Source organism: Colobus angolensis, unplaced genomic scaffold (genome assembly GCF_000951035.1).
Source record: "Colobus angolensis palliatus isolate OR3802 unplaced genomic scaffold, Cang.pa_1.0 Scaffold295, whole genome shotgun sequence".
NCBI lineage: Eukaryota > Metazoa > Chordata > Mammalia > Primates > Cercopithecidae > Colobus > Colobus angolensis.
This window is the reverse complement of record NW_012116210.1, coordinates 2,033,097-2,048,484: the sequence shown is the minus strand read 5'-3', so window position 1 is coordinate 2,048,484 and position 15,388 is coordinate 2,033,097. Positions and strand designations below refer to the sequence as shown.

At 45.5% G+C, this 15,388-nt stretch overlaps 1 protein-coding gene across 1 annotated transcript in view; it reads left to right on the top strand.

Annotated features, from left to right (window-relative positions):
• ZHX2 (zinc fingers and homeoboxes 2) overlaps positions 1-15,388 on the top strand; it is a 192,380-nt gene that overhangs the window by 170,076 nt on the left and 6,916 nt on the right. The window contains exon 3 of the mRNA XM_011949290.1: positions 2,486-5,222. Within this exon, the coding sequence (XP_011804680.1) occupies positions 2,705-5,218 (2,514 nt within the window). The 5' untranslated portion in view covers positions 2,486-2,704 and the 3' untranslated portion in view covers positions 5,219-5,222. The remainder of the gene's footprint in view (positions 1-2,485; positions 5,223-15,388) is intronic.

The following is a 15,388-nucleotide window of genomic DNA, read 5'->3' as shown; positions in this document are numbered from 1 at the left end:
GCTAGTTTTTTTGTATTTTTTAGTAGAGACGGGGTTTCACCGTGTTAGCCAGGATGGTCTCGATCTCCTGACCTTGTGATCCGCCAGTCTCAGCCTCCCAAAGTGTTGGGATTACAGGCTTGAGTCACCGTGCCCGGCCAAAACATTCTTAAGAAAATGTAGATTAATATATTTCAGCTATCAAGACAGGGAATCACTTCCTAAATATAAAATCACGATGAAGGAGGCTACAAGAGAAAAAAAATTGGTAAATTTATTAGCTAAAAATTAAAATTTCTACATGTTAAACATTAAAAATGTATATAATATGCACAACTGAAAGATAAATGATGGGGCCAGGCGTGGTGGTTCACTCCTGTAATCCCAGCACTTTGGGAGGCTGAGGTGGGTGGATCACCTGAGGTCGGGAGTTCGAGACCAGCCTGACCAACATGGAGAAACCCCGTCTCTACTAAAAATACAAAGTTAGCCTGGCGTGATGGTGCATGCCTGTAATCCTGCTACTCGGGAGACTGAGGCAGGAGAATCATTTGAACCTGGGAGGCAGATGTTGTGGTAAGCCAAGATCACGCTGTTACACTCCAGCCTGAGCCACAAGAGCAAAATTTCGTCTCACCAAAAAAAAAAAAAAGGCAAATGATAGACTGGAGAAAGTTTTGCAACAAACTAAGTAAAGCATTAGTATTATTTATGTAAAGAGAACTCTTGCAAATTCATAATAAAAACCACAGAACATCAAAATATAAGAATGACATAAGCAGACAATTTACAAGAGAATATAAATAGTGAGCAAATCTTTGAAAACAATTAAACCTTATTGTCAATCAAGAAAAGCATGCAAGCATATTAAAACAGTTTTCTTGGCCAGGCAAGGCTTACGCCCATGATCCCAGCACTTTGGGAGACAGAAGCAGGTAGACAACTTGAGCCCAGGTGTTGGAGACCAGCCTGGACAACATGGCAAAACCCTGTCTCTACTAAAAATAAAAATAAAATGATTAGCTGGGCATGGTGTTGTGTGCCTATAGTTCCAGCTGCTCGGGAGGCTGAGGCAGGAGGATTGCTTGAGCCCGGGAGATAGAGGTTGCAGTGAGCTAAAATTGTGCCACTGCACTCCAGCCTGGGTGACTGAGCCAGACTCTGTCTCAGAAACAAACAAAAATCCAAAAAACTGTTTTTCCCTATCTAATCAGCAAGGCTTTTTAACAGTAGTATTTTACCTAGGCTGGATTGTGAATCAAGCCCTCTCATACACTACCAAAGAAAAGGCCAACTGAGGCCAACACTCTACCATATATATGGGTCAAGAGAACCACTTCTAGGCATCCATCCAGAGGTAGTTATCAGAAATAAGGATTAAGGGTATTCACTGCAGTTTTGTTGATAAGAGTCAAAAACTGGAAATAAATGTTCAACAAAAGTCCAATTGCTATAAAAAAGAATGACTTTATGTCCTTCAGAGGGACATGGATGAAGCTGGAAGCCATCATTCTCAGCAAACTAATATAGGAACAGAAAACCAAACACCACATGTTCTCACTCATAAGTAGGAGCTGAACAATGAGAACACATGGACACAGGAAGGGGACCATCACACACTGGGGCCTGTCGGGGGGTGGGGGACAAGGGGAGGGAGAGTATTAGGACAAATACCTAATACATGCGGGGCTTAAAACCTAGATGACTGATTGATACATGCAGCGAACCACCGTGGCACATATATACCTATGTAACAAACCTGCACATTCTGCACCTGTATCCCAGAACTTAAAATAAAATTTTAAAAAAGAAATCCAATGGCTGAACACATCATGTCTGGTATATCCCTATAATGCATGTTATTACATTGTAGGGATAGACCACACATGACAATTTCACCACGTGATGAAATAATGATTTTTAAAATCATCATTTTGCTCACTATTTTTGGAAATGCGAAACTGTTTAAGTGAGATGAACAATAAAACTACAATATTGGGGGGTGATTGCTTTTTTTTTTCTTTTATACTTTTCTGCGTTTTCTGGATTTTCTATTGTGATTTTGCCTTTATGATAAGCAAAATGTTCTTATCTGTTTTCTAACGCCTGGATAAATTTCACTTGCTAGCCCTGGGGACACGTCTGGCTTCCAAGGTACCGTATCTAAAAGTGGCTTGCAAGCCCACCATCTGCAACATTCCCTCTCACCACTTCAGAAGATTTTAGTACCTGTCTACCTTTCCTGTATTCCTTTGTCTCTGAACATGAAATGGTGACCCTCATCCACCTTTGCTTGGTTTGGACCTATTTTCACCTCCTTCCCAAAACAAGGAAGAGAAAAATAATGCGATCTTTCTTGTTTATAAGCACTTTCACGCCATCTGGGCATACATAGGTGTTTGATTTGGGTGCCAGTTGGGATGGGTCATGGGAAGACTCATAAAGAAGTGCCAGTTTCTTTTGCCTTGTGAAGAGACACTGACCCTGTCTTTGTTCTTGCCCACAGATATGATGCTTCCTGGTGTGTTTAGTGGTTGGTGCCATTGCAATTTTCTGTGCTGAAATCATTCTGAAAACTCAAACAGTAGACTTCAGCATACAAGGAAAGCCAAAGCCATTTGAGGGGGAATAAAGCCAAAAGCCCTTCACCTTATTCGTTCCAAGAATCTCACCATCCCCTCCCTACCCCCCTCCAAAACTAAGCCATTGCACACAGACAGGCAGCATGGCTAGCAAACGAAAATCTACAACTCCGTGCATGGTTCGGACATCACAAGTAGTAGAACAAGATGTGCCCGAGGAGGTAGACAGGGCCAAAGAGAAAGGAATCGGCACACCACAACCTGACGTGGCCAAGGACAGTTGGGCAGCAGAACTTGAAAACTCTTCCAAAGAAAATGAAGTGATAGAGGTGAAATCTACGGGAGAAAGCCAGTCCAAAAAACTCCAAGGTGGTTATGAGTGCAAATATTGCCCCTACTCCACGCAAAACCTGAACGAGTTCACGGAGCATGTCGACATGCAGCATCCCAACGTGATTCTCAACCCCCTCTACGTGTGTGCAGAATGTAACTTCACAACCAAAAAGTACGACTCCCTGTCCGACCACAACTCCAAGTTCCATCCCGGGGAGGCCAACTTCAAGCTGAAGTTAATTAAGCGCAATAATCAAACTGTCTTGGAACAGTCCATCGAAGCCACCAACCATGTCGTGTCCATCACCACCAGCGGCCCTGGAACTGGTGACAGTGATTCTGGGATCTCGGTGAGTAAAACCCCCATCATGAAGCCCGGAAAACCAAAAGCGGATGCCAAGAAGGTGCCCAAGAAGCCTGAGGAGATCACCCCCGAGAACCATGTGGAAGGGACCGCCCGCCTGGTGACAGACACAGCTGAGATCCTCTCGAGACTCGGAGGTGTGGAGCTCCTCCAAGACACATTAGGACACGTCATGCCTTCTGTACAGCTGCCACCAAATATCAACCTTGTGCCCAAGGTCCCTGTCCCACTAAATACTACCAAATACAACTCTGCCCTGGATACAAATGCCACGATGATCAACTCTTTCAACAAGTTTCCTTACCCGACCCAGGCTGAGTTGTCCTGGCTGACGGCTGCCTCCAAACACCCAGAGGAGCACATCAGAATCTGGTTTGCCACCCAGCGCTTAAAGCACGGCATCAGCTGGTCCCCAGAAGAGGTGGAGGAGGCCCGGAAGAAGATGTTCAATGGCACCATCCAGTCAGTACCCCCGACCATCACTGTGCTGCCTGCCCAGTTGGCCCCCACAAAGGTGACGCAGCCCATCCTCCAGACGGCTCTACCGTGCCAGATCCTCGGCCAGACTAGCCTGGTGCTGACTCAGGTGACCAGCGGGTCAACAACCGTCTCTTGCTCCCCCATCACGCTTGCCGTGGCAGGAGTCACCAACCACGGCCAGAAGAGACCCTTGGTGACCCCCCAAGCTGCCCCCGAGCCCAAGCGTCCACACATCGCTCAGGTGCCAGAGCCCCCACCCAAGGCGGCCAACCCCCCACCCACGCCAGCCAGTGACCGCAAGAAGACAAAGGAGCAGATAGCACATCTCAAGGCCAGCTTTCTCCAGAGCCAGTTCCCTGATGATGCTGAGGTTTACCGGCTTATCGAGGTGACTGGCCTTGCCAGGAGCGAGATCAAGAAGTGGTTCAGTGACCACCGGTATCGGTGTCAAAGGGGCATCGTCCACATCACCAGCGAATCCCTTGCCAAAGACCAGTTGGCCATCGCGGCCTCCCGACACAGTCGCACCTACCATGCATACCCAGACTTTGCCCCCCAGAAGTTCAAAGAGAAAACACAGGGTCAGGTGAAAATCTTGGAAGACAGCTTTTTGAAAAGTTCTTTTCCTACCCAAGCAGAACTGGATCGGCTAAGGGTGGAGACCAAGCTGAGCAGGAGAGAGATCGACTCCTGGTTCTCAGAGAGGCGGAAGCTTCGAGACAGCATGGAACAAGCTGTCTTGGATTCCATGGGGTCTGGCAAAAAGGGCCAAGATGTGGGAGCCCCCAACGGTGCTCTGTCTCGACTCGACCAGCTCTCTGGTGCCCAGTTAACCAGTTCTCTGCCCAGCCCTTCGCCAGCAATTGCAAAAAGTCAAGAACAGGTTCATCTCCTGAGGAGCACGTTTGCAAGAACCCAGTGGCCTACTCCCCAGGAGTACGACCAGTTAGCATCCAAGACGGGCCTGATCCGAACTGAGATAGTGCGTTGGTTCAAGGAGAACAGATGCTTGTTGAAAACAGGAACCGTGAAGTGGATGGAGCAGTACCAGCACCAGCCCGTGGCAGACGATCACGGCTACGATGCCGTAGCAAGGAAAGCAACAAAACCCATTGCCGAGAGCCCAAAGAACGGGGGTGACGTGGTTCCACAATATTATAAGGACCCCAAAAAACTCTGCGAGGAGGACTTGGAGAAGTTGGTACCCAGGGTAAAAGTAGGCAGCGAGCCAGCAAAAGACTGTTTGCCAGCAAAGCCCTCAGAGGCCACCTCAGACCGCTCAGAGGGCAGCAGCCAGGACGGCCAGGGCAGCGATGAGAACGAGGAGTCGAGCGTTGTGGATTACGTGGAGGTGACGGTCGGAGAGGAGGATGCCATCTCAGATAGATCAGATAGCTGGAGTCAGGCTGCAGCAGAAGGCGCAGTGGAACTGGCCGAATCGGACTCCGACTGCGTCCCTGCAGAGGCTGGCCAGGCCTAGACAGGTAATTCCACTTGTTCACCCAGGCAGCAGCGGAGAACGCAGCTTGCTTTCTTTTCGTTGCTGGGGTTAGTATAGATTGTAGGGTACAGAGATATTGACGTAGATGATGGCTTCTTTTTCTTGTAATTAACAAATAAGAATGGTGTATATTGATCACGTACAACATGATGTTTTGAAATATGTTTACCTAGTGGGATGGCTCAATCAAGCTGATTCACGTATGCATTACCTCACATACTTATTCTTGTAGTGGAAGGGTCTGGTTTTGGTTTTGGTGTTTTGTTTTGTTTTTAGTGACAGAGTCTTGCTCTGCCACCCAGGCTGTAGTGCAGTGGTTCCATCATAAGTCATTGCAGCCTCAAACTCCTGGGCCCAAGCGATCCTCCCACCTCAGCCTCCTAAGTAGCTGGGACTTCAGGCACCTGCTACCACACCCAACTAATATTTTAAATTTTTGGAAGAGGCAGGGTCTCACTTTGTTGCCCAGGTTGGTCTCAAACTCCTGGGCTCAAGCAATCCCTTTGCCTCTGCCTCCCAAAATGCTGGGATTACAGGCATGAGCCACTGAGCCCGGCTGATGAGTTATTTGTAAAGGTTCTTTGAAAAAGGAAGAAAAATGGGGGCTGATGGAACCTATGCCCTCATTTGTAAGGCTGTGCCCAGGGGACAGCACTGTTGGCTGTGGCCTGTTTGGGTGCCAGCCTTCAGGCCTGTCCATTCTGAAGTTTAGTTGTGACTGTTAGAAAGCACATCCTCCCTCTGTGTTTTTATGTTTGTTGCTGTAAAAACACCAAACATGAAGTGGTTGTTTCCTTTTCTCTCTCTCTTTTTTTTTTCTTTTCTTTTTGGATTTTTTAAAAATACGTATCCACGTTTACTGAGTCAAAGACTTGAGGTTATTCTAATTGGAAAAGGCTTTGAAAGTGCTTGATATTTGCCTTGTCAGGGCTAAAGGAAGGTGCCACTGTGCTTGGGTCCCCATAACCCCTTCAAATCTGGAAGAGCCGGGTGTAAATTAGGCCTGTAGAGCCACACAAGCCATGGGGAAGGGCGGTTTCCATGGTTACTAATGGCCGTGTCATCCCCATAATGGGACATGCCACTGAAGCCCTTGGTGTTCTGCTTCCTAAGAGGTCAGTGCAAATCCAGGCCTGAAGCACAGCAGCTCAGTGGTGAGTTGAGAAATGTGGGCGGTGGCAGGGGGAGGGCTGCGGGAGGGAAAGGAAACATTACAAGGAGGAAGATACACGGTTTGCCCAGGTAGGCTTCTCCAGAGGTCACTCAAAAGACCACAGAATGGGCCTCCCCAGTTATCTTTACAAAGGATAAAATAAATGTAAGAACCTCCCGAATGATTGATAAGGTCCCAAAGGCAGCCCTGGAAATTACCACACCTCTGTCTTAATGAACTTGGATAACTTTGGCCAACCACGTCGCTCATTAACTCATCGATTCAGTAATAAAATGAGGCAGCTGACAAATAAATGAAATTCTTTAGAAACCTTGTTTTAGCCAGTTCCATCCGCTATTAAAAGAGCACTTTAATGAGCAGCCAGTCCCAGAATGCCATCCTTCTCCATTCTCCTTTTTCCTCCCACTTGGAAGAGGAAATGCCTGTGTGTCAAGGGTGCGGGTGCAGCCCAAAGGGGAGGGCACGAGTGAAAGGAGGGGGATAGAAGTGCACTGAGGCCACAATGACAGCAACCTCCCACCTCTACCTAGCCACCTCTGGCCATTTTCCCACCTTGGAAGAACCTACCAGTCTAGCCCATACCTCCCTCATTAAAATGAGGGAGTGATTTTTTGTTTGTTTTTGATCCACATGAAAGCTCCTTGCTTGCCCCATCTTTTTTGTTTGTTTGTTTGTTTGAGACAGAGTCTCACTCTGTTGCCCAGGCTGGAGTGCAATGGCACGATCTCAGCTCACTGCAACCTCCACCTCCTAGGTTCAAGAGATTCTCCTGTGTCAACCTCCCGAGTAGCTGGGATTACAGGCATGTGCCACCCCACCCAGCTAATTTTTGTATTTTTGGTAGAGACAGGATTTCGCCATGTTGGTCAGGCTGGTCTCAAACTCCTGACCTCAGATGATCCACCCGCTTTGGCTGCCCAAAGTGCTGGGATTACAGGTGTGAGCCCCCACGCCGGGCCTCCCATCTTCTATCCTTGATCTTTTCCCATTCATGACACTTGTCTACATGATTGCTTTTTCCTCCCACTCCAGAGAGGGCAATAGGATTCAGTTCCATTCAACAGTGCCTTCTGAGCACCTACTGTGTGCCTGCTGCTACTCCAGGTGCTAGAAACAGTGCCATGAGAGAGACAGACAACACAGTATCCATTCACATGGAGCTCGGGCAGGCCAAGAAGAGAGGAAATCGCACTTTCCTTTACTCATCACTGTGATATGTGTTACAATGGGGAAGGGCACAGCTCTGTGTCGGGGCTCAGAGGAGGAACCCCCAAGTCGGGGGTTAGGGAGCTTCTTGGAGAAAGGGACATCCGACTCATGGGATGAGAAGGAGTTAGCCAGGTGCACAGACAAGGGAAAGAAGGATCCAAATGGAAGAAGCAGCACAGGCCAAGGTCCAGAGACAAGAAAAGAAATGGCACTGGTGAGAAACCAAAAGAGGTTGGGCATAGCCAAAAGGTAGAGTTTGGGTTCGGTAAAGGATAAGAGGAGGCAAACTGAAAGCAAACTCAACGGTTTCCCATAACAGGCAAAAGCTATTCTGAACAAGTTGTGTTTGCTGAATTTGAATAGAAGGATGCTCAGTGTTTCTGTATCCCAAGGTAAGCTCAGATGGCATTTCCAGGGCCCCATGGCTGAGCGGGAGGTTGTCTAGGGGCAGCAGCTCTCCAGAGGCCCCTGAGGCCCCCATCCCCATCTCTTCTCTCCCAAGCTATACCACCACCACCAGTTGAAAATGCTCATGGGGGTGGGATGTTACCCTGCCTGATGCCCCAGTGGTCCAAAGAAGACAGTAATGAGGGAGGGAATGTTAAAATCATAGGAAAACCTTTGGGGAGGAAGGATGGAGTGATGAACGAAGGTCGCCTGAATAGCAGAGGTCGGGGTAGGTGCTCTGCTCTTACTTAATTCTCCTTGGGAGGTAGCTTCTCTATAGTTTTATAAACCCAGAAACAGACTCAGAAACCAAAGAACTTACCCACATTCACCCAGCCAACACATGAGTTGTCTCCAGAGTCCTCACTCTTCCTCCTGCCATCTTTACCTCGTTATTTCTGACAGAAATTCTCCATTTCTAGTTGATACCTCCCTTCTCAGGACAGGGACTAGCTGTGTCCGGAAAAAAAAAAAGGAGCATACGGGAACCCCACTTTATGTTTCATTATGGTAAATGCCCCAACCGTGAGCTTGAAAACATCCCTAAACAGGATGCTAAGATCTGTTCCACACGTGGCAACATCAGATATCCCTGATGGCTCCCTGATATTTTGGAGCTCCATTGTTTTGTTTGGTTTTGTTTTGTTTTGTTTTGAGACAGAGTCTTCCTCTATGGCCCAGGCTGGAGTGCAGTGGTGCCATCTCGGCTCACTGCAACCTCCACCTCCCAGGTTCAAGCGATTCTCCTGGCCTCAGCCTTCCAAGTAGCTGGAACTACAGGCACGTGCCACCATACCCAGCTAATTTTTGTATTTTTTTTTTTAGTAGAGATGGGGCTTCACTGTTGGCCAGGTTGGTCTCAAACTCCTGACCTCAGGTGATCCACCAGCCTCAGCCTCCCAAAGAGCTGGGATGACAGGCCCACCATGCCCCACCATTGGAGGTCCATTGTATTGAGAAAGGGGCTGCCATCTGCACTAGGGGTGGCGTTGAAGGTTCTCCCACATCCTGGACAGAGGCACTCCTTAAAGGATTCTTTCAATTTAAAGGGAAAAGATATCTCTCCAAATTACTTCACAGTTTTCATGAACCAAACACATGAGTCTCTTGAATTCATAAATATTCAGTGATGTCCCTATTTAAGTACTTATTTATTTAGGAACCTGCAGTTCAGTTCAGTTATGACACATAATACTCCTGAAATAATTCATGGTTTTGACTTTATAAAAGGTGTTATGTGATGCGCAAGAGGGTGAAGGGGGAGGAACTTGAACAAGAAGCTGAGAGCTGGCTCTAGGACTAGATTTCCTCTGTAGGCGTTAAGCATTTTCTGCAACCAAATCTCTCTAAACTCTGCAAGGCTTAGGACAGCATTTGACTCGGTCCAGACTCACTTCGGCCCTGAGGTTAGGCACAAAGATAAGGAGTACTTCCCAGCCTTTAAATTGTGTTGTCTTGATTCAGTCCCTGTGTCTGAAGAATCTCTGAGTCATTCCATTGAGGGACCTGTCCTAGGAAAAGGCTGAAAATTAGGTTTGTTTTTTCGGAAAAATGAGTCAACGTACTTGAGCAAGACATTGTCAGACATCAGCCTTGATGTTTGGTCAAACGGAATATTCCGTTACTATTGCTAGTGAGGGCACCCATTGACTGACACTCACTGTGTGTTCAGTTGCCTTCTAAGCACGTCTACTAAGTCATTTCAACTTCATGCCCACCCTGTGAGGTAGGTACAGGCTTTTCCCCATTTTACAGAGGGCAAAACTGAGGGTCAGAGAAAATGAGTGACTTGTCCTGTGTTCCTCAGCCAACAGCTGGAAGACCTTGGAAGCCACCTCTCAACTGTCAGGCCAGTTCCTGACCCCAGCCACTTTGACCCTGCCCTCTCCAACAGTGGTACCCACCACCACAGCCCAGAACAAACAGAGTGTGGTCATTTCTTGATTTTGTGTGGGAGTGGAAACTAATCCACAATGTATTCTTTCAGCAAGAACTTTAGAGAGCCCTCTTTGTGCCAGGCACTGTGCTAGTCTATGTAGATTTGCCAGAATGACCAAGACACAGCCCCTACCTAATCTCAGTTAATAAAGGTGAGAAATGGACATGGAAACACCAGTTTCATGAGAGCAGTGCACACAGAAACCGGAGGAACTAGGAAGAGAGGTGGCTTTTCCAACATGTTGTCTGATTCAGAACCTTTCCAGCAACCCACATGTGCAAGCCGCCTTCCCATTTATTTTAAATAAAGAATTCTGAGGCTCAGGAACCTGCCAGAGTTCACTCAGCCAGTGTCTAAAATTGACTCCAAAGCTCCAGCCACCACCTTCGCTGCCTCCCGATTTCTGTCAACAATTTCCAACTCCTGATGATTAGGGATGGCTTTGAAGAAGAGAAAAAAAATTGTGAAATGCCAGAAAGATATTTTCCATGGTTCAGCTTGGTTAAAATGTTTAAGGCTGTTAAGCGTTGCATTCTGGTTACAATTTAAGATCCAGAAGAGGTATGCCCTCACACTCTGTCCAGATTAGCTGTCCAAATGCAGATGTTTGGATTAATTAATTAATTAATTAATGAGTGAATGAATGAAAATATTGTTGTCATCTGTTTCCCTCTCTCCTGTACCAGACCCTTACAGGCAGGGACCATATTCCAGTAATCTCTGAATCCCTAGTTTAGATTCTGAGCAGATGCTAAATAACGGTTTATTGAACCAACCAGAGAATTTTAAAAGATAGTTGGGATCTGGTGTTTCAGTCCTTTTGCTTGTCCTCATTTTTTCCCATCACTCATTAACCCCAGTGGTTGACAGCAGTGAGAGGAGTTGGGTACAGTTTGCTTCCCGTGTGTGGGGAAAGGTCTGTTGGAGAATCTGTCACCAGATACTTACTGGTAATGCTTCTCAGGGACTGCCCGTTAGTCTGGCTTCCCTCATGCCTAATGGGGAGTTAACTGATACCACTTCCATTTACTTAATTCTGGAGCTTCTCATCCTAGGAATTCTCACTGTGCTTTGGGCAGCTCATGGAGGCTTAGCCACCACGAAATCCAGCCCCCTCATTTTCAGAGGAAGGATGTAGGCCCTGAGGAGGTGAAGTCACTAACCCAGAGACATTCCTAATAAGTGACTTGGTTCATTAATCCATCAAATATGTGTGGAATGTCTGCTGTGTGCCGGGCTCTGGAAGGCAGTGTGCCCAGCATGTCCCTGCCCTCATGGAGCCCTTGGTCTAATGGGAAATGAAGTTTTGACCAATCTTTAATCAAACACAAAGGAAAGTTGCTACACTGACATGTTCTTTGATGCCATTGGAGTATAGAATACAGGAATTTGAGGATTTAAATAGCGGATTGAAGGTTTAGGGAACACTTCCTAAAGAGGTAATGGGGCCAGGCACAGTGGCTCATGCCTGTAATCCCAGCACTTCAGATGGCCAAGTCAGGCAGATCACCTGAGGTCAAGAGTTCAAACAAACCTGGCCAACATCATGAAACCCCATCTCTGCTACAAATACAAAAATTAGCTGGGTATAGTGGTGCATGCCTATAGTCCCTGCCACTTGTGGGGCTAAGGCAGGAGAATCACTTGAACCCAGGAGGTGGAAATTACAGTGAGCCAAGATCACGCCACAGCACTCCAACTTGGGCCACAGAGCAAGACTCTGTCTCAAAAATAAATAAATAAATTCATAAGTAAATAATAAGAAGAAATAATGGATGAATTGAAAACCAAAGCTTTAGACCAACATGCAGGAGCATGCTGGGCAGAGGGGAGGGGAAGAACATTCCATACAGAAGAACTGACATACTCAAGGGGAACTGAAAGGTGGCCATGGTGGGCGTGACTTACCTGGGTTCACACCTCAAGAAACTAGAGAAACAAGAGCAAACCAAACCCAAACCCAGCAGAAGAAAAGAAATAACAAAGATCAGAGCAGAACCAAATGAAATTTAAAAAAACACACAAAAGATAAATGAAACAAAAAACTGTTTCTTTGAAAAGATAAACAGAATCAATAAACCACTTGTGAGATTAACCCAAAAAAAAGAGAAAAGATCCAAATAAAGCTCAATTAGAAACAAAATGGGAGATATTACAACCAATACCATAGAAATATAAAAGTTCATTCAAGGCTACTATGAGCACCTTTATGAGCACAAACTAGAAAACCTAGAGGAGACAAATAATCCTGGAAATATACAACGTTCAGAAAATATCTGTTAAGTCCATTTGTTCTAGAGTATAGTTTGCGTCTGTTGTTTCTTTGTTGACTTTCTGTCTTGATGACCTGTTTAGTGTTGTCAGTGTAGTGTTGAAGTCCCTACTATTATTGTGTTGCTGTCTATCTCATTTCTTAGATCTAGTAGTAACTGTTTTATAAATTTGGGAGCTCTAGTACTAGGTGCATATACATTTAGGATTGTCAATATTTTCGTATTGAAGTAATTATTTTATCATATAATGTCCCTCTTTGTCTTTTTTAACTGTTGTTGCTTTAAAGTCTGTTTTGTATGCTACAAGAATAGCTAGTCCTGCTCACTTTTGGTTTCCATTTGAATGGAATATCTTTTTCCGCTCCTTACCTTAAATTTATATGAGTCCTTATGTGTTAGGTGAGTCTCTTGAAGACAGCAGATACTTGGTTGGTAGATTTTTATACGTTCTGCCATTCAGTATATTTTAAACGGAGCCTTTAGGCCATTTACATTCAATGTTAGTATTGAGATATGAGGTACTATTCTATTCACGTTCTAATTGTTGCCTGAATACCTTGGTTTTTTTTTTCACTGTGTTACTGTTTCATAGGTCGTATGAGATTTATGCTTTAAGAAGATTCTATTTTAGTGTATTTTGAGGTTTTAAGATTTAGGACTCCTTTTAATATTTCTTATAGTGCTGGTTTGGTAGTGGCGAATTCTCTCAGCATTTATTTGTCTGAAAAAGACTTTATATCTCCTTCATTTATGAAACTTAGTTTCACTGGATACAAAATTCTTGACTGGTAATTATTTTGTTTAAGGAGGCTAAAGATAGGATCCCAATCACTTCTGGCTTGCAGGATTTCTGCTGATAAATCTGCTGTTAATCTGATAGGTTTTCCTTTATAGGTTCCCTGATGCTTTTGCCTCATAACTCTTAAGATTCTTTCCTTCATCTTGACTTTAGATAACCTGATGACCATGTGCCTAGGTGATGATCTTTTTGCAATCAATTTCCTGCGTGTTCTTTGAGCTTTTTGTATTTGGATATCTATATCTCTAGCAAGACCAGGGAAGTTTTCCTTGATTATTCCCTCAAATAAATTTTCTAGACTTTAAGATTTCTCTTCTTCCTCAGAAACACCAATATTCTTATGTTTGGTCATTTCACATAATCCCAAATTTATTGGAGGCTTTGTTCATTTTTTAAAAATAGTTTTTGTCTTTGTCAGGTTGGGTTAATTCAAACGCCTTGTCTTCAAGCTCTGAAGCTATTTTTTCTACTTGTTTGATACTGTTGTTAAAACTTTCTAGTGTATTTTGCATTTCTCTAAATGTGTCTTTCATTTCCAGAAGTTGTGATTGTCTTTTCTTTATGATATCTATTTCTCTAGAGACTTTTCATCCATATCCTGTATTGTTGTTTTAATGTCTGTAAATTGGTTCTCACCTTTTCCTGGTGCCTCCTTGAGTGGCTTAATAATGACCCTTCTGAATTCTTTTTCTGGCAATTCAGATTTCATCTTGGTTTGAGTCCATTGCTAGAGAGCTAGTGTGATCTTATGGGAGTGTTTTAGAACTTGTTTTATCATATTGCCAGAATTACTTTTCTGGTTCCTTCTCATTTGGATAGACTGTTTCGATGGAAACATCTGGAAGTCAAGGGCTGCTGTTCAGGTTCTTTTGTCCCATGGGGTGATCCCTTGATGTGGTGCTCTCCCCCTTTCTTTCTGGCTTCCTGAGCACCAGACTGTAGTAGTTGTTATTGCCCATCTGGGTCTTGCCACCCAGTGGGGCTACTGAGCTCCAGGCTCGTGCTGGGGAATGTCTATAAAGAGTCCTGTGATGTGATCCATCTTCAGGTCTCCCAGCCTTGGATACCAGCACCTGCTCCAGTGGAGGTGGCATGGGAATGAAGTGGACTCTGTGGGAGTCCTTGTTTGTAGCTTTGTTTAGTGCACTGGTTTTCTTGAATGCTGGTTACACTAGCAATGAAATTGCCACATGGACAGACTCAGGACCTCTGGTTAGCCAGGGTGTTGCAGGCAGTGGCATTAGCTGTTGTTTGCTCCTTTGAAGCAGGGTTGTTCTGTTATGAGTTGCTGTAATGGCTTGAGTTGGTTGGCCTCCAGCCAGGAGGTGGTGCTTTCAGGAGAGTGCCAGCTGCAGTAGTAGAAGGGGATATAATCCTGCCCTACATTGACCAGGATGAGTACTTGGGTTTCTTAGACGATGGGCAGGGCCATAGAGTTTCCAAAAGATTATGTCTTTTGTCTTCAGCTACCAGGGCAGGTAGAGACAAACCATCAGGTGGGGGCAGGGTTAGGCGAGTCTGAGCTCAGACTCCCCTTGGGCAGGGCTTCACTTTAGTTTCTTTATTTAGGGCTGATGAGAAGGCAGTGCAGAAAGGTAGCTCATGCAAGTCTTTGAGGTAAAAAGTGGTGGAGCTGGAATTCAGACCCACTGACACATGTAAGCACTTTGGGGAATCTGCCCAGTGATTTAAAAATACAATTCCATTTGCTCTGATTCTATTAAATTCCCGTGGCCAATGTGCACTGATAGGTCAGGAGCAGGAAAGGCATTCCTACTGCCTTTGAGCCTCCCTGCAAGCAGCTTGGGGAATATATACCTGGCCTGTGGGTCTCAGCAAGTTCCCCAACCCTAGAGGCCCTTCAAACCACTGCAGGGAAGGAGAGCTTTGGCGGGATGTGGCCAAAACTGACCCAAGTCTAGTGTACGGACAATTTGGGATGGCACAGAGTTTCTGTCATCCACTGGGAAGTTGCTTAATCTTCCTCCATGCCAACACATTTTCCCTTTTTCAATTCTAGTTATAAATCAGACTGTGCCCTCTACCCTCAATAAAAGAAATTAAAGTTTGAACTCAAATATTATGAAGCAGGCCGGGCACGGTGGCTCATGCCTGTAATCGCAGCACTTTGGGAGGCCAAGGTGGGTGGATCATGTGAGGTCACAAGTTCAAGACCAGCCTGGCCAACATGGTGAAACCTCATCTCTTCTAAAAACACAAAAATTAGCCAGGCATGGTGGTGAGTGCCTGTAATCCCAGCTACTTGGGAGGCTGAGGCAGGAGAATCACTTGAACCTGGGAGGCAGAG